At 46.4% G+C, this 24007-nt stretch overlaps 3 protein-coding genes across 4 annotated transcripts; 2 read left to right on the top strand and 1 right to left on the bottom strand.

The window, feature by feature from the left end:
* The first annotated feature begins 2952 nt into the window (after window positions 1-2952).
* On the top strand, window positions 2953-11142 carry LOC123070590 (protein MALE DISCOVERER 1). 2 transcript variants are annotated; one of them, XM_044493854.1, is made up of 13 exons: window positions 2953-3184; window positions 4094-4354; window positions 4467-4599; window positions 7277-7348; window positions 7875-8018; window positions 8100-8228; window positions 8349-8404; window positions 8490-8894; window positions 8989-9179; window positions 9286-9418; window positions 9508-9662; window positions 10238-10429; window positions 10524-11142. In XM_044493854.1, the coding sequence occupies exons 2-13, from the start codon at window positions 4264-4266 to the stop codon at window positions 10779-10781; spliced, it is 1959 nt and encodes a 652-aa protein (XP_044349789.1). In that variant the 5' UTR covers window positions 2953-3184; window positions 4094-4263; the 3' UTR covers window positions 10782-11142. The 2 variants fall into 2 exon arrangements, with proteins under 2 accessions (XP_044349789.1, XP_044349788.1); XM_044493853.1 differs by lacking the exon at window positions 2953-3184 and adding an exon at window positions 3621-3983.
* Window positions 11143-15748: 4606 nt separating this feature from the next.
* LOC123065602 (rop guanine nucleotide exchange factor 9) lies at window positions 15749-18601 on the top strand. The gene is made up of 7 exons (XM_044488850.1): window positions 15749-16264; window positions 16358-16474; window positions 16562-16716; window positions 16805-16879; window positions 16965-17237; window positions 17456-17767; window positions 17888-18601. The coding sequence occupies exons 1-7, from the start codon at window positions 16021-16023 to the stop codon at window positions 18260-18262; spliced, it is 1551 nt and encodes a 516-aa protein (XP_044344785.1). The 5' UTR covers window positions 15749-16020; the 3' UTR covers window positions 18263-18601.
* A 2658-nt stretch (window positions 18602-21259) lies between these two features.
* LOC123070589 (peroxiredoxin-2C) lies at window positions 21260-23546 on the bottom strand. Its single transcript, XM_044493852.1, has 3 exons — window positions 23127-23546; window positions 22146-22225; window positions 21260-21781 (listed from the first exon to the last, which is right to left on the bottom strand). Exons 1-3 carry the CDS (start codon window positions 23279-23281, stop codon window positions 21528-21530), a joined length of 489 nt encoding a protein of 162 aa, XP_044349787.1. The 5' UTR covers window positions 23282-23546; the 3' UTR covers window positions 21260-21527.
* Between the last annotated feature and the right edge of the window lie 461 nt (window positions 23547-24007).

The following is a 24007-nucleotide window of genomic DNA, read 5'->3' as shown; positions in this document are numbered from 1 at the left end:
ATCCATACAGGGCCACCAGGCCAAAGCAAGCGGCACGCAGGCCAACAACCTAACAAGCCAAAAGAGAGCAGAATGAAGACATCAGGCGAGACTCAAGTAGCGCCAGTTTGTTGTACGAGGGAAGAAGCAAAACCGCGAACTCTTGAAATCAGCTCCTCCAAAGCGACTCGCTCATCCTCCTTAGTCAATAATTTCCACTACTGTAGAAAGATCAACGTTTTAAACCAGCAATCAGCCAGTCTGTTCGAAAAAATATGCTCAGTAAATTTGTTTTTGGTGGTCCAAAGTGCCCAACAGAGCGCTGGGAACCCAACCCAGAAGAGTCGTTTCTTCTGCCCCAGCAGACTAGAGATCAAAGGCCTTAGTTCAGCGAACGAGGACGGAGCCCAGGGAACTCCCATCCACTCACGAATAAAGGACCAAGCTAGTTTAGCAAGAGCACAACCGAAAAAAATATGGCCAGAGTTTTCCAAAGAGTTACATAGGGCACAACGGTCGGACCCGGGGCCATTCCTTTTCCTGATCTGATCAGTCGCCGACAGGCGCCCTCTGATAGCCTGCCATAGAATAAATTTAGTCTTGGGAGGTACCCAAGCTTTGCATACATCCTTGAACTTATTAGTAGGCGTACTATAAATAAGACGACCATAGAGTGACTTGACAGAGAATCTACCAGAGGTAGTATGAGGCCAGATGACAGAATCATTCTCCTCCGAGAAAACAGGGAAATTGGTAGCAAGAAGCTTCTAGTCACCCAACTCTTCGGGAGAAAGGGTTCTCCTAAAACCTAGGTCCCAAACTGTGTGGGAGAGCTCAGAGATTGAGATCTCCGGAGATGAACAATACGAAAATAAGGTAGGGAAGGCAACAGCTAAGGGGAAATCCCCACACCACCAATCAAGCCAGAACCGAACAAAGGACCCATTCCCCACCAAAAACTTGATGTGAGCTCTGAAATCATCTCGCACTTTAACCAGATCACGCCAGGACAATGAGCCACCCGCGACCAAGGCAAAGAGGGGACTACCATTGGGGAAGTACTTGTTTTCAACAGGGCAAACCACAGAGAGCCGGGGCCCGTAGTGCGAATCTTCCACCACCACTTGATGATCAGGCACTTGTTCATGATTGAAGTGTTCAGAATACCTAGACCGTTGTAGGATTTGGGGCGACAGATGTGCTGCCATTTAACCAGACAGTATTTTCGGCGGTTATCAGCAGCATTCCAGTAAAAGGCACTCCTATGTTTGTCGAAACCCGCATGGGTCCCATCGTTGAGACGATAGAAACCCATTGTGAACATGGGAAGGGAAGGCATGCATTGGTGAGGCATACCTTGCCCGCGCTGGTGTTGTACCTACCACGCCAGGGCATGACCCGATTGCCAACCTTGGCGACAAGGGGTGAACAATCTTTAGCGTGTAGTTTGAAAGGAGCAATAGGAAGACCAAGATACTTAAAAGGGAACGACCCACGCTGACAATTAAGCCGTTGGGAAACTCTTAACGCCTCGTGCTCGGTCACCCCAATGGCCAGAGCTTCACTCTTAGAGAAATTGATTTTCAGACCTGAGAACGATTTAAAACAGAGCAAAAGAAATTTCAGAGCCAGACAAAGATCACCGAGCTCGACCATGATGATAGTGTCATCTGCATACTGAAGGTGTGATACCCCTTCCGGGATGAGGTGCGAAATTACAGGGGAAATATGGCCTGCCACGGAGGCCCTCAAGAGAATACAAGAAACACATCTGCAACTAGGGATGAAAACAGACGGAAATGGGTGCTACCACATTTGTTTTCATATTTCTTTGCAAAAGAGGAAACGAATACAAAAACCCCGGAAATGAATACGGAAACAGATACTAGCGGAAACGAACATGGAGCGAATACAAAACGGACACGAAAACAGAAGTGGGCATTGACCGAAAATTAAAAATCCCTTGAATCATAAATAAGTACACACCAAAACAAACAAATTTAATGAATTGCTGACATGGCTATAAAATAATATGATTATGTTAGGAACTTAGCATAGTATTGTAGTACTGGCAATTGCGTATAGAATCTAGTTGAGTACGTCTGTGTTGGTAGAAGTTGAGCCTTGAATGATCCATTCTAATCATTGTGTCATTGTGTATTGTTTGGTGGTTGGGCTACAAAGCAGCCACATGGCTATAGTAAAAAACAAAAATTTCATATTCACGGAAACGGAAAGTTCCGTCTCCACACCTGTTCCATCATAAAACACCGTTCCGTTTTTGTTTTCATTTCCAATAAAATATTATGTTTCCATTTCCATTTTGCAAATTTCAATTTTTGTTTTCATATTTCCTCTTCGTTTTCATATTTCAACCGGAAAAACGGAAAGTTTTCACTCCATTTTCATCCCTATCTGCAACGAAGTTAAAGAGAAGCGGGAGAAATGTGATCCCCTCGCCGCAGGCCTCTATCGTTGGTGAAGAAGTTACTAATCTGTCATTAACCGCCACAGCAGTGTGCCCATCAGAAACAAACCGCACAAGCCTATGCACGTAGGCTCCATCATTATCCTAAGTTTTTTTCTTTAAGAGGAGGCGGCGGCTATGTCTGAGCCTTGCAATAAACAGAAACATAATCAGCTTGTCCTAGTGTTCTCTATGCTGTCACATGAATAGACTGAAAGTTTTTCCCGTAAAATTAATAAAAAAGATTAAGATACAACTGCCCGGATACTCTGTACCTTCATTCCCCTCACCAGATATCGAAATAGCAGTGGGTTGGAGGCAGGCAGGCAGGCTGGAGACTGGCGCGCACGACAAGAGGCAACGACACACAACGTGGGAGCCAACAAACAGACAGGACGTGAATAATAATCTGGGAAGCAAAGAAATAGAAAAGAAAGAAAGAAAGATAACAAGGATACTGGCGGACAGCTAGGCCCGAGCCGGGCATCAATAAAATCGGCAAAAATCATTCCAACTTAAAAAATTCGCCCTCCTTCCTTTGCGCGTCCCACCTGTCCCGCCGCGGGCCCACCGCACGTCTCCTCCTCCGTCCACCCCCTCTCTCTTTCGCGCCCGCCGCCGGCCACCGTCACCGTCACCGTCCCCCCCTTGGAGGATCTCCCCGGGAGGGGAGGGAAGCCTCCGACCGGCGAACGCCGACCATCCTCCTGTTCGTTTCGAAAATCCAGAAAAAAACGGGTAAGGCCAGGAGGCTTCCGCTGACTACCTCTGAATTTTACTCCATTTAAAAGCATTTCGCTGTATCAACCTTCGAGATTCTCGACCTGCTTGGTTTAATGTCAAGTACCCTTAGCAGCAAGAGAAAAGAAGGAGGCGATTTTTGCTGCAATCGCATTTGGCGTCGCTGAGGATGCCTGATTGCAATTGGTTTATAAAAATGTTAAATGGGATGGGAGCATAGTTTATTGACATCTGTGATGATGAGCACGAAAGGATTTCTGCAATTTTAAAAAGGCTAGGCGTCGAACCCGTCGCCGGCGACGACGAGGCTCGCGTGGGCTGCGGAGCCCTTTGTCATGGCCCTCGACAGCGACCGTCCTGTCCGATTCTTTAATCCCGACCCGGTATCCCAGCGCGGAATCGTCTGACAGATGGCCGTGGAATTCTTCCGCCCCATTTTTCCTCCAAGAAAACGCAATCTTAGACATTGGGAGATTGGAGCGCCATTAAAAATTTACTATCTTCCCTTGTCTGCTGCTCTGAATATTATATACTACTACTAGTGTATTTTTCTTCTCTAGCTGTGTTGTCCTTCTTGATTTTCTCCGACTACTACTACTTGTTCCTCCAAGAACGGACGACCGCTGTTTCCCTCTCCCCTCCTCCGTCTTCCTCCTCCCCTCCGTTCCCCAACGCCGCGGCGTGTAAGCTTCTCTTCTCCATCTCCTCGGATCGAATCGCGTGCGGCGTAAGCGAAATTGGCAGAGGCGAATCACCAGGCAAAAAGCCAAAGCTGCTCCTTTGCTTTTTGAGCGACGCAAGTTTCCTCTGCTCCCCCCCCCCCCCCCCCCCCCCCCCCCCCCCCACACACACACACACTCACACACACACGTTTCTGAGCTCTTTTTGTCTCTGTCTTTCTTGCAGGCGGCCGCAGGAGCGGGAGCGTGTCGTCAGGCTTTGCTCTGCTGCCGTGCCAATAAGGGTTAAGTAGGCGCCGCGCCACGCCATGGGCGTCCCTCGCGCCTGACCATGCACTCCAGGCTGCTCAAGAGGCTCGCCAAGAGGATCATGTGAGCCGCCGCGCGCCAGTGGAAATGTGGGAGATGGACGCGCTGCTCTACTGCGCGGTTGTCGCGCTGGCGCTTCAGTGCGTCTGCTGTGGCTGCTCCGCGATCAACCTTGAAGGTAGGGGGCAGACAGCTCGCCGGTGTTGTTTTCTTTTTTGGTGCTTTTGGGGGTTGAGCTCTTGGGGTTCTGGTGTGGCTGATCGATTGGGGTTTTGGTGCTCGTGCTGCAGGCTCAGCGCTGCTCAAGTTCCAGTCTAGGGTGGAGGAGGATCCGCATGGCGCCATGGCAGGCTGGAGCGCGCGGGACGCCGACCCTTGCGGTTGGAACGGCGTCCGCTGCGCCGATGACAGGGTTGTGATGCTGTGAGTTGGATGATTTCCTCTTTGTTTTCTTCCTCCTCAATGTTTACTAGTGGCTCATGAGTCTATTTGGAAAATGGAAATGCAGTTCATCTTCTGTTTAACGGGTCTTCCATTTGACTGTATCCTTCTCTCTTCAAGAGTTGTTTTAGTGTTGATTTATTGTTGAATGGATGCTGCATCGGCAACTGCCCCTTTTATTCCTAGTTTTCTCCTTCACAGTTATCGTGGTTTGACTTTCTTGAGTACTAAATGCATCAGTTGAGTCTATTGAGTTACTGTCAACACAAGCATGTCTCCGCTTTGTGTAGCAATTCAGAGAAGGTAGAAGCAAAGAGGCTCAACCATTAACGGACTAGATATTATGAAGGATTTTAGGAGTGCATTCGTATTTTTTTTCTACATAGCAGTTAGAAAAATTAGTACTCCTAAAATATTTCATTTTCAGGAGTGGTACCCTTTTTTGGGCTGAATAAGGAAAATGAAATATTATGTACATAAATGACCAACTCTGGTTTCTTTGGTAAATACTATACTGAATATATACTCTTGAAAAATTAGTACTCCTAAAATATACTACTACTTCTTTGGGCTGAATAAGGAGCAACTCTTAAGGATTTTTTTTTTCTCGCCTATCTTGAATTTACCATGGATGCATTGTTCGCAAATTCCCAGAAAATGTTTTCTTTGGTAGCTGGAAGCCTTTTCACAAGCTTATATGAAGCTTTAACACAATCAGAAATCTGGTTATTAGAACTACTTGTTCATTCCACCAACACGAACAAGTCGCTACAGCTAAGTTGTTATGATTTGTTTCTTCTGCTGCTGGTATTCTCAATTTTGTGATGTGGGATTCTTGACCTATAAAGTGAGACTGTTGGCTTAGAGCATCTCCAATAGATGGTCCAAATGTAAAAGTACCTAACTTTTGGACCGCCTGGGGCAAAAAATGCTGCTCCAACAGACGGTCCATATGCAAAAAAAATTGGACCGCGGCCTCCTCGTGATGTAAAATACAACACCTCGCGGTGCAAATTTACATCACGAGGTGCATCTGGTCCAAAACCAGCCGCCGCCCGCGAACGCCCAACCGCCACTTCATTTCCTTTCCCGCCCGCGCCCGTCCGCCCGCCCGAAGACCAGCCGGCCGGAATCCGCCGCCGCGACCGCCCAAAACCTCGCCGTCGGCGCCAACGCCCTCCGCCGCCGTCGCCCCCGTCGCCTCCCTCGCCGGTAGCCGGCTCGCAGCCGCCCGGCCGTCGCCGAATCGGGAGGCAGCCGGCGCGGGATTGGGCGCCTCCGGCGGTCCGGCTGCCGCGGTAGGCCTCCGCCGGGTCTTAGGCTGCCGCCGACCTCCTTCCCGTCAGCCGTGAGCCTGTCCACGGCCGTTGCGCCCGCCGCACGACCGCCGCACCAAGCCCCCCGCCCGGCTGCCGAACTATTCTTCGCCGCCCGCCGAGCTCCTCTTGGCCGGCCTCCAAGCTCATTTCTTATCACCGCCGCCGTCCGGAGCCGACCGCAGCCATCAGCAGCAGCCAATCCAACCGGCGGCCATCTTCTTCCACCGCGCGCACAAGGTGTTCGACGGAATTCCCCGCGGCTGCTGGCCGGTTTTGGACCATGAATTTGGACCATCTATTGGAGTTGCTCTTTTGGACCATGAATTTGGACCATCTGTTGGAGTTGGCCTTGTTTCGGAGCTCCCAAACACACTTTTTGGCGGTCCAAATTTTACATCTCCGGTCTTGGACCGTCAAAATTTGGACCATCTATTGGAGATGCTCTTATACAATAACATTGAAGGTCCAAAATGGGGGCTACCTTTTATTAGCTAGCTTGATTAGATTTTTTTTGGCAAGTTTGTTCAAGTGAATCATCATCAACAGAATGTTGTACTCAGCCTATATAAGATCACTGGTTGGCACAGTATAGCTTATGTTTATATCATAGATTTTCGCGTGTGACCCGTCTTCAAGATTTTACCTCCTATTATTCAGAGAATGTTCCAAAGTTTTGCACACCTCTTCATTACAAAGAGAATCAAGGTCTATCCGATGATACCACCAAGCTGAACAAAAAGAAAAGAAATTGCAACCCCCAAACAAGTAGGAACACTAGAAAATTTTATGAAGGCGGTTTATGCATGTGAGAGCCTGGCTTAATAGGAATGAGAGACTACTCATATCAACAAGGAATTCCTTCTTTTCCGGGAGCCCATTCGGAAAGAACTCCAAAGTTAAGCGTGCTTGGCTTGGAGTAATTCTAGGATATGTTGCTCTGGTGCCACCTCATCTAGATCTTGTAAGCGAAACATGATAGTCCAGAACCCCTCAGGATATGTTGCTCTGGTGCCAAGTTGACTTCCATACGCCAGCCACCTCATCTAGAAGTTTACCATATGAAGGAAAATGTTTGTTTTCTACTCAGTTAATCATCAAGCATTTACCTCATCATCGCTACTTGTTTTTATATTTTAGGTCGAAAAGTTTATGGTGACTCCATATGTTTTAATAGAATCTTTTGTTATTCAAGATGATTCTGTTTTGCATTCAAGATTACCTTCTAATTCCTGCGGTGTACCACAACTTTACCACTCTTGTTCTATTTCAGTATTTTTGAGGGGTTCTGGCTTGATTTATCATCTTAAGGTTTGTACTTACTGTGAACTATACTCTTGCAGGAACCTAAAAGATCTCTCATTAAGAGGTACCCTGGGTCCAGAACTAGGAGGTCTTAGTCATCTGCAGGCTCTGTAAGTACACAATTTTGTATTTATGCTTGTGCAACAAATATAAATTGCTTGCCATGAGCAACAATATATTGGTATTTTTGCTAAGCTATCTGTTTGCAATATGGTAAAGAGATAAATAGGTAATTCTGTAGTGGTTACTGCTTTGTCTTACCTTCATAAGTTTCTTGCCAGATATGAGTATCTAAACAAAGTCAATTTGCTTAAAAAATGTCAACCAACAATCAGTTAGGACATTTCAAGTGTATATATCTAACCAACCGACAACTGTTAGGTTCCATCCTTTATAGAACAATGATGTGTGCATATCAGCTTACCTCTGTGGGTCAAATATGAGACAAAATCAAAGAAATCTCTGTCGTGTCGATTTTACTCAGTAGCATAAAAGATGTCCATCTATCAATCAAGCACTTGTTCCTTAACCAACTGCTTTTGGCAACTTGTGATACTCTAATTTTACTTTGCATGCGACTATAACATTTGCTGCAACCATTACAATGTTTTGATTCCTTCCTGTGTCTTCTTGCAGTATATTATCCAACAACTTGTTTAGTGGACTGATACCTAAGGAAATTGGTGGTCTCGCAACGTTGGAGATATTGGACCTAAGCAATAACAACTTGACTGGGGAAGTTCCACAGAAGATAGCAGAAATGGCATCACTCAAGCATTTGTAGGTCGTCTGACTGATTAACATTGTGAAATATTTGATCGACAAGCCAAATTTCATGATATGATGCCTCTTGTTCGACAGATTGCTTTCCAACAACAGATTTCAGTGGCCCGTGGTCCAAAATTCCCATGGGAACTTTGATCAGGAAACTGATTTCGACATCTATGATCATCTCGGGAGGGGTATTTTGAATCAAAGAGCTGATGATGGGTAAGGAAACTAGGATTTTCATCAATTCTCATTTAGTTATCATCATTTTTCTTCTATAACCTATTTAGGAAAAGGATTTATCAGCTGATGATAGCAGTTTTTGAATGTGGACCTTTGTAGGTTCGAGTCTGGTTCTTCCACAGAGGAGAAAAAAAGAGACACCAGCAATCTCTCCGGTAAGCTAGGGTACTGCTATGCAAGTTCAGTTTTGCTCTTAAATACATCAGCTGGTACCATAATATGCCTTCTTACTTTTCCCAGCACGTCTTCCTACACAAATTGCAGCAAGAAACCCAGCTGCACAGGTTAGTAGGCGCAGACTACTTCAGGATAGCAATCTTGCGGCGGCTCCTTTCGCAAATGCTCCTCTTCCACCCTCAGTTTCTGTTCCTTCTACGGGGAGTGGATCGTTTTCAGCATTTAGTCCCAAAGCACCCGCACCTGCTGTAAATCCTCCAGTTACTCCACCCAAGTCTTCTGATACTCCTTCGGAAGCAGGGTCAACAAGATCTATGAAGTGGTTGTATGCAATTGTGATTCCATCAATTGCTCTGTTGCTTATTATCATTGCATGCATGCTTTTGCTATGCCGCAATAAGTCGGTGGCAACAATAGGTCCATGGAAGACTGGACTCAGTGGCCAGCTGCAGAAGGCATTTGTGACAGGTAAATATTCTGTTTGCTATCTTGTCAAATGCCTGCTTGATTTGCCTCTTACTTGGGCATCTGTGACAAGTTTTGCTCTCCTGATGTACCGCAGGAGTACCCAAGTTGCAACGCTCAGAGCTGGAAGGTGCTTGTGAGGACTTCAGTAACATTGTGGCAAGCTATCCACACTACACCGTCTACAAGGGAACCTTATCAAGTGGAGTTGAGATAGCAGTTGTATCAACTGTGCTTGCGTCCAGCAAAGATTGGTCAAAGCATTCCGAGGGGAGATTCCGGAAAAAGGTAATTCAGTGTCACTTATAAGAGGAATAGCCCATGCTGTTGCTACAATTTGCAATATGGATCTAAAACAAATAATTTCTTCTAACTTGTTTTTTTCAACACATAGATAGACTCGCTCTCACGAATTAATCATAAGAACTTCATCAACTTGCTTGGATACTGCGAGGAGGAGGAGCCTTTCATGAGGATGATGGTGTTAGAATACGCAGCCAATGGGACACTCTATGAGCATCTCCACGGTAAGAGCTTCTACTGCTATCCTACTGTTAGAATGCTTACTGTTTAGTCTTTGTGCTCAAATTAAAATGTTTTGATTTGCCTTTTGCAGTTGATGGATTTGATCATATTGATTGGAATGGTAGGATGAGAGTAATTATGGGAGTAGCATACTGCATGCAATACATGCATGAGCTCAACCCTTGTATAACACACCCTGGCCTACAGTCAAGTGCCATATTATTATCCGAGGATGGAGCTGCAAAGGTACATGATTATGAATTTCACAACTTCTATTTATTTGATCTTCAAAGGAAATTTCGTAAGAGGTCGTTTGGTAGCCATCATTTTGAGCCGGAATCATGGAATTCATTTGTGATTCCATACCCAACCTGTTTGGCTATCATGGAATTGGACATGTCATTCATTTGGAATTCCAGCAAATGCCTATTGGATGTTATGTCAATTCCTATCCATAACCCTGTCATTTCACTTGCCAAATAAAATGAAATGATGGGTGCCAAACGAGAACTGTATTTGTAGACAAAATTCTGGTAATATCAAATGGAAGAAATTGAAGCACACAACTGTTACTTCATCATTCTGAACCCCTTTTCTGGACATTATGCAAAAAAAGACAAACTAACATAAATTACATGCAACTTGTTCTAAACCCCTGCAACTAAACAAGGTGAAGTACCGTCCAGTTCATATGAATTTTTTTTCTAGGGTGTGCATGTGCGCTCTTTGTATTAGAGTTAATTTTGAACAAATTAAATAAGACCAGGCATGAGGACACCATATATATTCGTTTCTGCTCCTAAAACCGAGCCTTTTCACAGATAGCCGACATGAGTGTTTGGCAAGAAGTAATTTCCAAAGAAAAGATGCCCAAGAATGACGACGCCAGTGAGCACCATGAGCCAATACGTGCTGATCCAGCTGGGAATGTATGTAGTTTTGGTCTACTCATGCTGGAAATCATATCAGGAAAGCCTCCAGATTCTGAACACGAGGGCTCTCTTGCGAACTTAGTAAGCATGACAAAGACACTGAATACTTAAACTTACATAATACACAAAAATGGCATATAGAAGTAACAATATATGTCACATTTTTTTCTCACAGGCTATGGAGTGCATTAAGGATGACCGGAGTATATCCTGTTTGCTTGACCCTACCTTGACGACTCACAAAGAAAACGATCTAGATATCATTTGCGAGTTGATCGAGGACTGCATCCAGAGTGATCCGAAAAAGAGACCAAGTATGAGAGAGGTCACCGCTAAATTGCGAGAAGTGCTATCGATTTCACCAGAGGCAGCAACGCCGAGGTTATCTCCGCTTTGGTGGGCAGAGCTTGAGATACTTTCAGTTGAATCCTAGGAAGAAACATGTTGATATGGTCTGGTTCTTGCAGCAACACTGAGGTCCTGTGCGTACTGTCTTGCAATCTTGTACATCTTTGTTGCGAGTTTCTACTTTTCTGGCGATTTCGGTGTATATGCGTGGTACCTCCTCCCCCGCCTCGTAAAATGAAAATTTTCGGGTTATTCTAATTTCTTCTCGAGTTTTCTCTGTATGGTGGATGTACATGGTGATGGTGTGAAATTGTGAATGTAGAATGATTCAGGTCATCCTAGAGTGGATTGTAATCAGGAAATGCGTGATTGCGTAATGTACCATGGGGTTTACAGAAATATTCTTTATTTTTTTTTAAGGAAGAGACGGCAATTGGTTTGGTGAATGGACTATACAGCCCTCTTTGTTAGACTGGTAGTACTTTGTACTCATTTCTCGTTTCCCAAGTACTTCATATATAGAAATACCATAATTCTGAGAAAGGGCCGCTTTAATTATCTGTAACACCACAAATGGTGGCTGATAGTAGCAAATTTTGAACTAAAACCACGACAAATATTTTGGAACGGAGGGGTATTGAAGAGGCACTATTTCTCTTGGTCTCCGTATCAGATCCGAGTCTACTTTGGTCAGTGCCTTTTTTTAGGGAGGGATGTCCTCACGACATGCATGGATGTCCTGATGACAGGCTACTGTTCTCGGCCAAGTACATAAAGCTGAATATGAAACCTTGCAAATGCAGATGCTTGGTGAATTGGGTGTGCCGTAGCCAACAGCTGCTTGTTTGGGGTGTGATAATATTGAAACTATGTACCTCTCCACTAATCCTTGTTCCATGCGAGGACAAAATATATTAAGGTGGAGTATCACTTTGTTTGCGAGAGGGTGCACAAAAGCTTCTAAATATGTGGTTTGTTTGGCTTTATGGAGTCACTTGCGGCACGACAGCGGGAGACATTTCAACACAATCTTAACCTGGACAAGTTAGAGCATCTCTAGCCCTTGTCCTATGCTTTAATCCCCTACAACCCCCCCCCCCCCCCCTCCTCTATCCTTTAATCCCCTAAATTTTGAAAGATTAAACTGTTGTGCACCTGGTCATTCCCTCAAAACTAAATCCTCTAAAAAAATCTTTTACTATTTCTTTCAAACGTTTGCACAAACATTCCAAACAAATGCATCACATTTCAACAAAAAATTAAACAATGCAAATGCACCACATCATAATTGAACTACGAACATCAACATACTTCATCCAATCCAACAAATAACTAACATAAAACACATTTAGCCAAAAGGCACCGAATTCAACAAGTTCATTTCAAAAAAATCAGCACATGGCGCATCATAAGCCATCATCAAACCACAATCCAATCATGCACACCAACATCACCATCGGCATCACCACCTAGGAAATATGCCCTAGAGGCAACAATAAAGTTGTTATGAATTGCATTGGTTCATAATATATTTCTATTCTATATATAAGTGTTGAGATTCTATGGTGCTTTTGTGAGTTGTTGTAACACTTCACTTTGATTTTCGATAAGGGACGCTTTATTACTTAAAAGGTTTAAGCATTACACTCGGCCTCTACATACCTAAGATGCACACAGCCAAACAAGGTCCTCTCACAAAAAACAAAAATAAAAAGAGGCGAAATACAAGAAACATGTAGAGTCTGTATAACGCCTAAACCAGAGGGGGGGGGGGGCAACCCTAAAGAAAATTTCACTTTGATATATCATTTCAATGTGGAATGGGCGAATGCAGTTAAGCCTAACGATCAAGGGGTAGTATGTTGGTTTGATCTAACAGATTAAACAAGTCAAAAAAATAACGTTACAAGGGAGGGGCCAACACCAATGTATTCCCTCCGTTTTTTTAATCTGCATATAAGATTTGGTCAAAGTCAAACTTTGTAAAGTTAATCGTGGCCATGCTGCCGAAATGCACGGACGCGGCCACGTTGAATGACTATCGGCCTATAAGCCTTATTCACCTAGTGGCAAAGATCTTCGCCAAAGTGTTGTCCCTACGACTAGCCCCGAAGCTGGACAGCCTTATGAGCCGGAGCCAAAATGCGTTCATCGCCGACAGGAGCCTCCACGACAACTTCATCCTAGTCAAGCAATCGGCCCGGCTTCTCCACCAGTTGGGTGCCCCACGAGTCTTGCTCAACCTGGACCTTGCATGGGCCTTCGACTCCCTGGCTTGGCCCTTCCTCATGGAGACCCTGCGCTAATATGGCTTCGGAAATAGATTTATGGAGTGGATCGCCATCCTCCTATCTTCGGCAAGCACACATATACTGATGAACGGTGATCCAGGGCCACCTATCTGGCACCGCAAGGGGCTCCGGCAGGGTGATCCTGTGTCACCACAACTTTTTGTGCTCGCTGTCGACATCCTGAGCAGGCTCATCAAGCGCGCTATTGACACGGGAGTCATGGCGCGGCTGCACCCGAGGCGTTCCATTCCCACTGTGTCGCTGTATGCGGATGTCGTGGTACTATTCTGCCACTGCTCGCCCAACAACATCATCGCCGTGCGTGAGGTCCTGACGCTCTTCGGCCGTGCTTTCGGCCTGATGGTGAACCATGCCAAGAGCTCCGCCTCACTGCTGCACTGTGACATGGGTGAGGCGATAGCAGCACTTGCGCACCTAGGCTGCCCCATCGTCGACTTGCCGATCACCTACCTCAGGATCCCCCTCACGGTAGGCCGACCGATTGCCGCCCAATTGCAACCCTTAGTTGATGGGATTGCCAGTCGGCTCCCCACTTGGAAGGCCAACCTGATGAACAAACCTGGCCGGCTTGCGCTGGTGAAGTCCGTGCTGCCTGCCATCCCTTTGCATCAACTACTCGCCTACGCACCGCCAAAGAAGACACTTCGTCAAATTGAGAAGATTGAGCGCGGCTTCTTGCGGGCTAGCCACGCTGCCGCCAACGGAGGCCACTGCCATGTCAACTGGCGCCGCGTTTGCCGCCCCATATCGCACGGAGGCCTGGGAGTCCAGGACCTGGAGCGCGCTGGCCTTGCTCTGCGGCTACGATGGCTATGGTTCTCGCGCACTGACCATGAGCGCGCCTAGAATGGCCTGGACCTACAATTCTCTGCCGAGGAGTGAGCGCTCTTCTTCGCATCCACAACAATGACCCTCAGAAACGACACACCGACATATTTCTAGGAAGACCGCTGGATAAATGGACAGTCCATTTTTGAGATCGCCCCGGCACTCTACATGTGCATATCAAAACACCGGCACAAAATCCGGACCGTCGCTAAAGGACTGCAAGGCCATAGCTGGGCCAGGGACATTCACGGGACCCTGGGCATACACGAGATTGGCCAGTACCTTCAAGTCTGGCTGGCGATCGAGCATATCACGCTCTCGGACACCCCTGATCAGCTAGTTTGGAGATGGACGGTCTCTAGTATATACTCTGCTAGCTCCTGCTATCTTGCCACCTTCCAGGGATCCATGACTTGCTTCTCATGGAAGAATTTGGCGCCGCCAAGAGTGAAGTTTTTCCACTGGTTGGCTAACCAGGACCGGTGTTGGACGGCCGACCGCTTGGCTAGACGCGGTCTCCAGCACCAGCCACGATGTCCACTTTGTGACCAGGCTCCCGAGACGATGTGCCACCTCCTCTTGGAGTGCCCCTTCGCTAGGCAGACTTGGCATGAAATCCTATCCTGGCTACGGATGACCACTGCAGGGCCAAGCCACGAAGACTCACTTATGGACTGGTGGCTGCAGGCAAGGCAAAACACGCCAACACTGATGCGTAAGGGCCTAGCCTCCATTGCTCTGTTGACACCATGGATGATCTAGAAATAGCGCAACGAATGCATCTTCGAGAGCGCCCAACCCCTGGTTCAGGTCATGGTCTCAAAGATCAAAGAGGAAGCCGCACAGTGGGCAAGAGCGGGCGCCCACGGCCTACGCTTCATTCTGCCGCCCACCTGGGACGTGCACTAGTTTTACTGATCCCCATTTGTAATTGACCTCCTAGGAGGAATGTACCAAAACTCTACCTTTTCAATGCAATGAAATGCAAAAGCCCTTTGCATTTTCTCGAAAAAAACTTTGTAAAGTTTGACCAACTTTACATGAAAAATACCAAGATCTACAATACGAAAGCTATATGGTATGAAAATTAATTTCATGATGCATCTAACAATATTGATTTCATATTATGAATCTTAATATATTTTTTTATAAACTTAGTCAAGTTAACAAAGTTTGACTTTGACCAAATCTTATATGCAGGCTAAAAAGAAAACGGAGGGAGTACGTGTCTCTCCACCCTAACTGATGCGCCTGGTCAGGGGCACCCAAACCAAATAATGGTTTAGGTCCCCTGTCACCAACGATAATTAATAAAGGAAGAGAGCTAACCACCTGCACTATTCTCAATTCAAGTACGGCCCCACATTCTCAAAAACCATATCTGATCCAAGGGGGCGGTGCATCGGCGGGAAAATCTAGCCTACATGCTGTCGTTCCTAGACAGTGCCGGCGGCGGCCTATGGTGATTAGAACGTCCAGGAGATTGACTATGTCAAACACACGGGCGCTCAACCTTGCCTGCAACGAGCAGGCGATCATGTCGACCTCCATGACTCGTACCGAAAAAGTCTTTCGCCCCGCTTTATAAATAAAGCAACCTCCATGACTCATATTGCACCACTAAACCCTCTCTGTTTATGTCAGCAGTGTTGTAGACATGGTTAGATCATGTTCATGATTAGTGTAATCACACTTTAGATCTAACAGTTTCAACCTCCCTTTTTTTAGAAAAAGAAGAAAAAAAGAAAGAAAACAATCAAGGCAAAAGAAGGCATGCACACTGCCTACATCTAAGGGAGGAAAAATAGTATGTTGCTTATATTTGGTCTGGCCAAACAATGGCGCATCAGTGTCATGCCATCTTTGGCTTTTGCTCCCCAACAAAACCACGCCCCCCACCGCGATGCGAGAAGGCAGCCAGCCAGCCACACTCGCGCGCACACGCCTGAGTCGGTCGTACGTCGGGGGAGAGGCCACACACAAGGTTGCAACACAATCCTTCCAAGGCCTTCCCCGGCATGCACGCCGGCGAAGCGGCCGGCGTCCTCCTCAAAAACCAAACCCCCGGTCGAACACAAACGTCCGTGCACCAGTCGAGCGGCCTAGCTTCCCTCATACCTGCGTGACTCGATCTCGCCACACCCTGAACAGAGCCTCGACAGATTCCTACCGAGTTGCCGAGTCATGACGCCCAGCCCGTCCCTCTCGTCATCCTTTTCGTCCTCCTCCCGGTTGCTGCGGTCGTCGTCGTTGTCCTCGCAGTGCAGCACCAGCGGCAGGCGGAGCATGGACGAGGAGGCGGAGGCCGTCGTCGCGCCACTGCCGCCGATGCAGAAGCGAGTGCTGTCGAGGAGCCACGGGTCCAGGGCCGCGCCGGGTCGGCAACTCCCGCCGAAGAACGTCGTCCGGGACGCCGGACCGCCTTCAGGTTCGATGGTCTCCATGTGCTGGGCGCTGACGGTGACAGTTTGTTCGTAATCGCATGCATAGGTTTTGACGTGGCTGCCGTATTGGGATGCAGAAATGGATTTGGTGAAAGAGAGATTCGCCAAGCTGTTGCTCGGGGAGGACATGTCCGGCACCGGGAAAGGTGTCTCCTCCGCCCTTGCTCTCTCCAATTCCATCACAAACCTTGCAGGTAAAGTTAACGAGTGTACATGCAACATTCTTCTATTCCTCCCTCCCTTCTTCTTCTTCATGATGAAATTTGGCAACCGATTTGCAGCCTCCGTGTTCGGGGAGCAGCGCCGCCTAGAGCCCATGTCGGCCGACCGAAAAGCGCGATGGAAGAAGGAGATCGGCTGGCTTCTGTCGGTCACCGATCACATCGTCGAATTCGTTCCATTGCAACAGGTGTCCGAGGATGGCACCAGCATGGAGGTCACTCTCACTGCCTCACACCACTAACACCAATAGGCTTTTTCTAGCACTCATCACATATATTGCAACTTTTATCACACGCATGCAGGTGATGGGCACCCAGCTACGCAGGGACATTCTCATGAACATCCCCGCCTTGCGAAAACTTGACGCGATGCTCCTCGTACGCAAATTCTTAGGATCTTCATTCCGCGATCCTTCTCAACAATTTCCCGAGTCAAAGTTGATGTTTTGTGTATCTGGAACAGGGGTATCTTGACAACTTCAAGGACGAACAAGAGTACTGGTACGTGTCAAAAAACGCCAACGAGAGCGAGAAGGGCGATGCACCGAGAGACGGCGAGAAATGGTGGATCCCAACGGTGAGAGTCCCTCCCGAGGGTCTGTCCGACCAATCGAGGAAGTGGCTCCAGCACCAGAAGGACCTTGTCGGGCAAGTGCTCAAGGCAGCCATGGCCATCAATGCAAATGTCCTTGCACAGATGGAGATTCCAGAAGAATACATCGAGGCTCTACCCAAGGTTCACCTAATTCTAATAGATCCAATATATTTTCCCGAAATGTAGTACTCCCTCCAATCCAAAAAAGTAGTGTGGCTTTAGTTCAAATTTGAAATAAAGCTGAACTAGATCCACGACACTTTCTTTTGGATCGGAGGGAGTATTAATGTAGCAGTATAGTTCTTCAGATAGAAAGAAATTCTAAGGCTAATCAAACAGAGTGGCTGCTTCTCTTGCAGAATGGGAGGGAAAGTCTCGGAGACTCCATATACAGAACCATAACCGATGATTATTTTGACCCAAACGGACTCCTGGACTCCGTAGACCTATCGACGGAACACAAGATCGTCGATCTCAAGGACAGAATCGAGGCCTCCGTTGTCATCTGGCAGAGGAAACTCTGCAACAAGCTGTCATGGGGCCCCGGCGTCAGCTTGGAGAAGCGCGAGCAATTCGAGGAGCGCGCACAGACCGTCCTGCTCATCCTCAAGCACAAGTTCCCTGGATCTGCCCAGTCATCGCTTGACATAAGCAAGATCCAATACAACAAGGTACCACTTAGTACATAGAGAAGCAACAATGTTTCAGTTGCTTTCCGACGTGCTGCAGTGCTAATTTTTAGCTGCGTGCTGCAGTACTCGTTTCCTATTCAATGTGCTCTTTTCTTTCAGGATGTTGGGTTTGCCATCTTGGAAAGCTACTCCAGGGCTCTCGAGAGCTTGGCGTTTGCGGTTCTGTCACGGATCGAGGACGTCCTCTATGCCGACAACGTCGCTCAGGATCCGAGGCGCTCGAAATCGAGGCGGCGGCCTAGATTAGAGGACGACATCACTGAGTCTCTCGTTGTCGATGCCACGGAGGCCACTTCGGCCAAGGCCAGCGATTCATTTTGCTGGCAAGAGCTCGAGGACAGGAGCCTGGATTCCCGCGGTGGCAAGCTGAAGAAGATCCCCCGTATCAGCAGGAGGAAATCTATGCACGTAGACAAGGTCGAGATGAACGTGTGCGGTGTTGGTGCTGGATCAAGAAGCTTTTCTCATAGGTGAGACGGGCAGTTGGTTGTGGATCAAGAAGCTTTTCTCTCGCTGGATCAAGAAGCTTTTCTCATAGGTGAGACGGGCAGTTGGTTGTGGATCAAGAAGCTTTTCTCGTAGGTGAGACGGGCAGTTTGCGTTGCTTCGACAGGGAGCCATCTGGTGAAGAGAGGCGCCTGTAAAATAGCTCAAAGTAAGTGAGATTGGGAAAGAAGTGATGTATATTTCCTTCTCGTCTCAGCTGAGCTGCAATGAAATTAGCATAGCATCTTTTGTCGCCCTAAAGCATCAATAGTATGCTTGTTGCTTAAGCAGCAAAATCTAAATAACACAAAAGCACATAAACAGGAATCTCTACTCCTAATGTCTCAGTTGGTAGGTCGCGTTCCGGATTTTATTTTTGTCCCACCTCATCCGGTCTTTTTTGGTACTTCTTTGGTACTTGCTCCCACCTCCCGCTCAGCCGAGACGGTTTATTTTCGTACTCCCTCCCACCTCCCAGGTAGTTCCCTCCACGCAAAAAAAATCGAACCAACCAATCTCTACTCCTAATGGAGCAGTTGGTAGTCTTCGCCGGTCAATTTTCGTCCCATCATTTTCGTCCGGTTTTTTTTTCGTAGGTTAACCGTCGTAGATTTTTTTCGTCGCCTCCCCCACTTCATCGGTTTATTTTCACTTCACCCTCTCACACAACGAAAAAAACTGAACGGATCAGAACTTTCCATACTGACGCAAATTATTTAGTAATGTCTTTATGTAAAAGAATCAATCTCTAAAGATCAAATCTAAATTAATTAATCTTCATAACGTTTGTTTCCTTTCGAATCACGTCCATAACTTTCCTTCCTTGTTTGGGCAGAAACTGTTTGGTAGCAGAGATTAGGAAGCTTCCTATGAGTGTAGTAATAGGAAGTATTCTTTTTCTTGATGATTCGTTTCCATGCATGATGATAGTAAATTATGCCAACATTCACCACTATTTATCAACGTCGTCAATCGTATCCATTTCTACCAGTTTTAAGGGAATCTGCTCGCTATGTCTTTTTTAAGGGGATCCGCTCGCTAAGTCGTCGTCGCATGTTATTTTCACAAACAATCTCTACTCTTAATGGAGCAGTTGGTAGCCTCGTACGGTTTATTTTTGTCCTCCTCCCACCTCCTCTGGTTTTTTTTATCCTCCCTCCCACCTCCCAATTTCGTTGGTTTTTTTCGTCGGTTTTTACTCGCCTCCTCCCACCTCCCAATTTCGTCCGGTTTTTATTCGTCCCACCTCCCACCACCCCCTCGTACTGGTTCTTTTTCTCTCCACTCTTTCCTTGCAAACCAATAATTTCCTAACATACAAAAGATCACGAATCTATCTTTCCTTACCCGAACCAATCGCGCCCTACATCAGTGCATTTCTTTATTAAGAAAACTAACACGTAAATCTTAACGCATTGCAAACAAATCCCGTTATGGACCTAATTAATTTATTATGGAATCTATACGTGGTCGCATTGATTCTTTTTCTCTCCACTCTTTCCTTGCAAACCACTAATTTCCTAACATACAAAAGATCACGAATCTATCTTTCCTTACCCGAATCAATCGATCCCTACATCAGTGCATTTCTTTATTAAGAAAACTAACACGTAAATCTTAACGCATTGTAAAGAAATCCCGTTATGGACCTAATTAATTTATTATGAAATCTGTACGTGGTCGCATCTCTCCTCTTGTGAAAAAATCGCATCCATCTCCCGTTAAAAAGGAAAAGAGAACATGAACGATCAATCCCACACCCTCCATCTCAGTAGCAAAAAATCGCCCCCGCCTCTGCTACTGCGCCTCGCCGTGTGCCCGGCCCGACCCATGCCTCGCCTGCATGGCTGGACGCCGCCGTCTCCACCGCCACGTACAAGAAAAAGGTGGGCAGAACCATCCATTCAAATCGCACGCCCCAACCCTCCTCCGCAATCCCTAGCCCCGCATCACCCTATCGCTTTCTCGCCTCTCTTTCCCCTCGATGTAGATGGTGCCGAGCGGCGGCCTCGAGCACCGAAAGTGCCGCCCTCTCTATCTTCGCTGCGTCGAGAGATGGGCCGAGGCTATCGTCGGTTCGCCGCCCACGATTGGGCCGCCTCCGGTTATCGCGCACCACCGGCTCCACCTAACGTGCCCGACCCTCTCCGCTTTCGACCTTCCGGTGACCACGTCCCTCCGCGCCTCCATCCATCATCCACAAGGCCACTCCCTGCACCCACCCTCCTAAATTCTCCATACCGGCGGACAATCACCGAAGATCCAAGTTGGCCCGATATCAATTTTCTTACATGCTTTCTTTATTAGTTGGTGATGGGAATGGGTTCCAATTTCTCTCTCTCGCTGTGGATTCGCAGGCAAGAAGCGCTTCTACATGCATCCTCCTGTTGGCCCCTAAAGTACCAAGGTAAATGGTTGATGTTGCGTTTGTCTAGGATGATATATGTTGGCTCTTTTCCGGTTCATCCGAGCAGTTTGGTGACTAATTTACTGATAATTTAATTATATTAATTAAATGAGTCGGGTGTATCGTCGTGCATTTATCTTGCCAGTAATGTTCTGTGATGCTCTGATGCACTTTGGGAATTGGTTATCTTGTCTTCAGTGCAGAACATTTGTTTATTAATGCATGAGAAGAATCCTTGTTACTACCTTGAACCTGTTTTATAATTCATATTGTTATGCACTAGCGCGTGTGCGTGTGAAATAGATGGATTATGGTCCCGTATCCAATAAGATGGATATGTGTGTGTTAGAGAGAGAAAGAGAGAGAGGGAGAGGGGGAGAGAGAGTGAGGAGGAGGAAGGGAGAGAGTGTGTGTGAGAATTTGATGGTAAAAAGGCCGTCAATGTCACTTGATATGTATGAGAATATTAAATGTAATATTAACATAATTAATATTGAACTCTTAAAGTTAATGTGGCTCCGTTGCAACGCACGGGTGTTCTTCTAGTCTGCATAACATACCAGTTAAGACAATCACCATGAAAAAAACACTTGCCTGTTGATTTCACAAGGTAATGACGATTCACACAAATACCACCCACACCATTTTCCTTCAACAATCTCAGAATGTTTGCAACGCAACCAACAATGACTGGAAAACTCTTAAGTCACTTGCACCGCACATAAAGTACATGAAGAAATGCACATCGACAATTTATTCCCACTAGCAGTTTGGCAGACAAGTTCAAACTACATCGATATGACACAAGGTTTGGGTGATCGCTGCGATTCCGAAGCGCTGAAGCCCCTACAGTGCCTTGAGGATCTCCTCGGCACCAGAGATTGTGAACTGGCCACCTTCCTCGACGTTTGCGACGGTGACCTTGAGGTCGTCAGCAAGGAGAGCAAACCGCCTCGAACGAAGACCCAATCCTTTCTCCGTAAGATCAAGCTCAAGACCAAGTGCTTTTGTGTATGCAGCCGCTCCATCAGCAAGGAACTTCACATGCTTGTTATCTGGGTATGTCTTCGCCCATGCTTTCATGACAAAGGGGTCATTAACTGCAAAATAATAGCATAGTGAATTAATCAAGTGCAATTATGGACCTAGCTGCTTTAAATCAAGATCAAACGCTGAGAATAGTGTGTCCAACTGTCCATTCGTATACTAAGGTCATTGCAATTGCAACAACTAGGCTACAGGCCCTTTCGGCGTTCACACATTCACTAAATATGAACCGGTCATTCAATTGTACTAGGGAGCTACCTTACTATTATACGGAGAACACTAAGAACTCAAAACATCTAATATATACTTTCATGTGGCCATCCATGTTCAGGTAAAAAGGTATTTGTCGGCAAAAATTACAGCAATATCTGCTTTCAGAACATGATAATGAACACACAAAAAATGCAGAAAGCATACCGCTGACAAGCAGGATCTCATCTACACCCTTGGCTTTGAGCTCCTCGGCCTGAGTAATGAAGCCTGGTACATGCTGATTGCTGTATTCATAGAAGAGAGAAGACACAGTATGAGTGTTTTTTCTTGGACGCTAATAAGTCCCGAATGTTCAGGATTTGACCATGGCAAGTTTAGTTGGTAAGCATGGCAAATCCGCCTGTAGTTTGTTTTTTGCCAGAAATTGCTGTGCTTGCCAACTAAACTTGCCATCCTCGCGTCAACTAAAATTGCCATAAAAAACATTCAATTTGACATGGTAAAAAATCTGACGTCCGGACGTCCGGATCTCATTCATTTACGTTTTTCTTTCTACAATATGAAAAAGTAAAGTCAACAAAACAGGATAAAAGGAGCAACAGAATCCCGTTTTCTGAAAGAAAAAAATAAGCAAAATATTCTTGCGGCAGGAGCAGATAACGACCTAATACAAGAAAAAAAAACGATTTGGCCACAGGGTAGTGATTAGTGAAGTAACCACTCAGATATCTCAAACTTACTTAAACTATAAATTGAAACAGTGAAACAAAATCAATCTACTAGAGTACTAGACCAAGCTCTACCAAAAATCCCGTCAAATCAGCCGGTTTAGAGCACTCGCTCACAGAAAGATCAATCTATGGAAGCTTAGCTAGATGCGTCCAGGTTCACAAATTCTCATCTACATGTGAAATTTGACAAGGAAAAGCTGGCAGTTAAGCCAAATCTTGCAGCTATTACGGTACAAAGTAAATCAATTCCGGAGGAACAGGGGATCCTGGCTCCTAAGCAAATCTAGATTTACAGGGCCTGGTTTCGCAGAAGCTATAAGCGAGAAGGAAAAGTCAATCTTGGATCCATCCGCTAACAATTCAGCGTCTCTATCCATCGATTACAAGAGGTCAAACAAACGCTCACTTCGTTTTTCTCGATCTGTTGACTGATTGTACTGGTGAAGGAAGATACCTGCAGGTGGGGGTGAAGGCACCGGGGACGCCGAAGAGGATGACCTTCTTGCCGGCGGCCAACGAGTGGATGGAGACCTGCTGCATCTGGTCGTTCTCGTCGAACCACGCGAGCTGGCCGTCGGGGAGGGTGCTGCCCACGCCAATCGGAGCCATGGTTGCTCTTGCTTGGTCTGGTTTGGGGAGGGGAGAAGGAGGGGTCTAGAACGGAAGGCAGACGACAGGGAGGGGGTCGAAAAGGGATATATAGAAAACAATGTGGTATTGGTATCCAAGGCGAATAAATAAATAGTGGATCACAATTGATTGGGTTAATTGGCTTGCCGGTTGGTGGCCTTGGGTGTGTCGCCGCGTGTGAACGCCAAATTCTGGCCAAATATGCTTTACCCTACCCTGCTCAGCAAGAAAAAGACAGAATCCTGAGTAAATACTCTTGGGCATCCCCGTAGCACATCACCAAAAGAGCTTGCAAACGTCTTGAGACCGTATCATCAAAACGTCCGGAGATAGCCAGATCCTATTTGGTGTCTTTAGCGCCCGATTTCCAATCCCCCCCCCCCCCTTCATTCGCGACAAACGGGCCGGCCCATCTCCCCTTTTCCGAAGGATTGAAAACTCGCGATCTCATCGCTCCATGGATTCTGCTCTAACCACTAGGCCACTTGCTCGTTGGTGCTTCTGTACTTTCGTTCCTTATTTCTATGTATAAGGAATGCCTTCTGTCCTTTTTAGCATTTTTCCCTTTTTGTGTTTATTTTCCCGTTTCTTTAATGCGTGAACTCAAATCGATGGTTATTTTTAAAATTGACGAACTTTTTTCCAATTCACTGAACTCCTTTTCAATTTTGATGAACTATTTTCCAAATTGGAATGAACATTTTT

Source organism: Triticum aestivum, chromosome 3B (assembly GCF_018294505.1).
Source record: "Triticum aestivum cultivar Chinese Spring chromosome 3B, IWGSC CS RefSeq v2.1, whole genome shotgun sequence".
Lineage (NCBI taxonomy): Eukaryota > Viridiplantae > Streptophyta > Magnoliopsida > Poales > Poaceae > Triticum > Triticum aestivum.
Note: the sequence above shows the minus strand (reverse complement) of the source record. Positions and strands in the feature narration are given on the sequence as shown.

Excerpts from the sequence above, each read along its gene's own strand:
- LOC123070590 (XM_044493854.1), top strand. The coding sequence starts at position 4,264 with ATGTGGGAGATGGACGCGCTGCTCTACTGCGCGGTTGTCGCGCTGGCG. Across the intron at positions 8,405-8,489 it reads AGACACCAGCAATCTCTCCG|CACGTCTTCCTACACAAATT; the intron begins GTAAGCTAGGGT and ends TACTTTTCCCAG. Across the intron at positions 9,180-9,285 it reads AGGGGAGATTCCGGAAAAAG|ATAGACTCGCTCTCACGAAT; the intron begins GTAATTCAGTGT and ends TTCAACACATAG.
- LOC123070589 (XM_044493852.1), bottom strand. The coding sequence starts at position 23,281 with ATGGCTCCGATTGGCGTGGGCAGCACCCTCCCCGACGGCCAGCTCGCG. Across the intron at positions 22,226-23,126 it reads GCCTTCACCCCCACCTGCAG|CAATCAGCATGTACCAGGCT; the intron begins GTATCTTCCTTC and ends CTATGAATACAG. Across the intron at positions 21,782-22,145 it reads TGAGATCCTGCTTGTCAGCG|TTAATGACCCCTTTGTCATG; the intron begins GTATGCTTTCTG and ends ATTATTTTGCAG.
- LOC123065602 (XM_044488850.1), top strand. The coding sequence starts at position 16,021 with ATGACGCCCAGCCCGTCCCTCTCGTCATCCTTTTCGTCCTCCTCCCGG. Across the intron at positions 16,717-16,804 it reads AGGATGGCACCAGCATGGAG|GTGATGGGCACCCAGCTACG; the intron begins GTCACTCTCACT and ends ACACGCATGCAG. Across the intron at positions 16,880-16,964 it reads AACTTGACGCGATGCTCCTC|GGGTATCTTGACAACTTCAA; the intron begins GTACGCAAATTC and ends TATCTGGAACAG.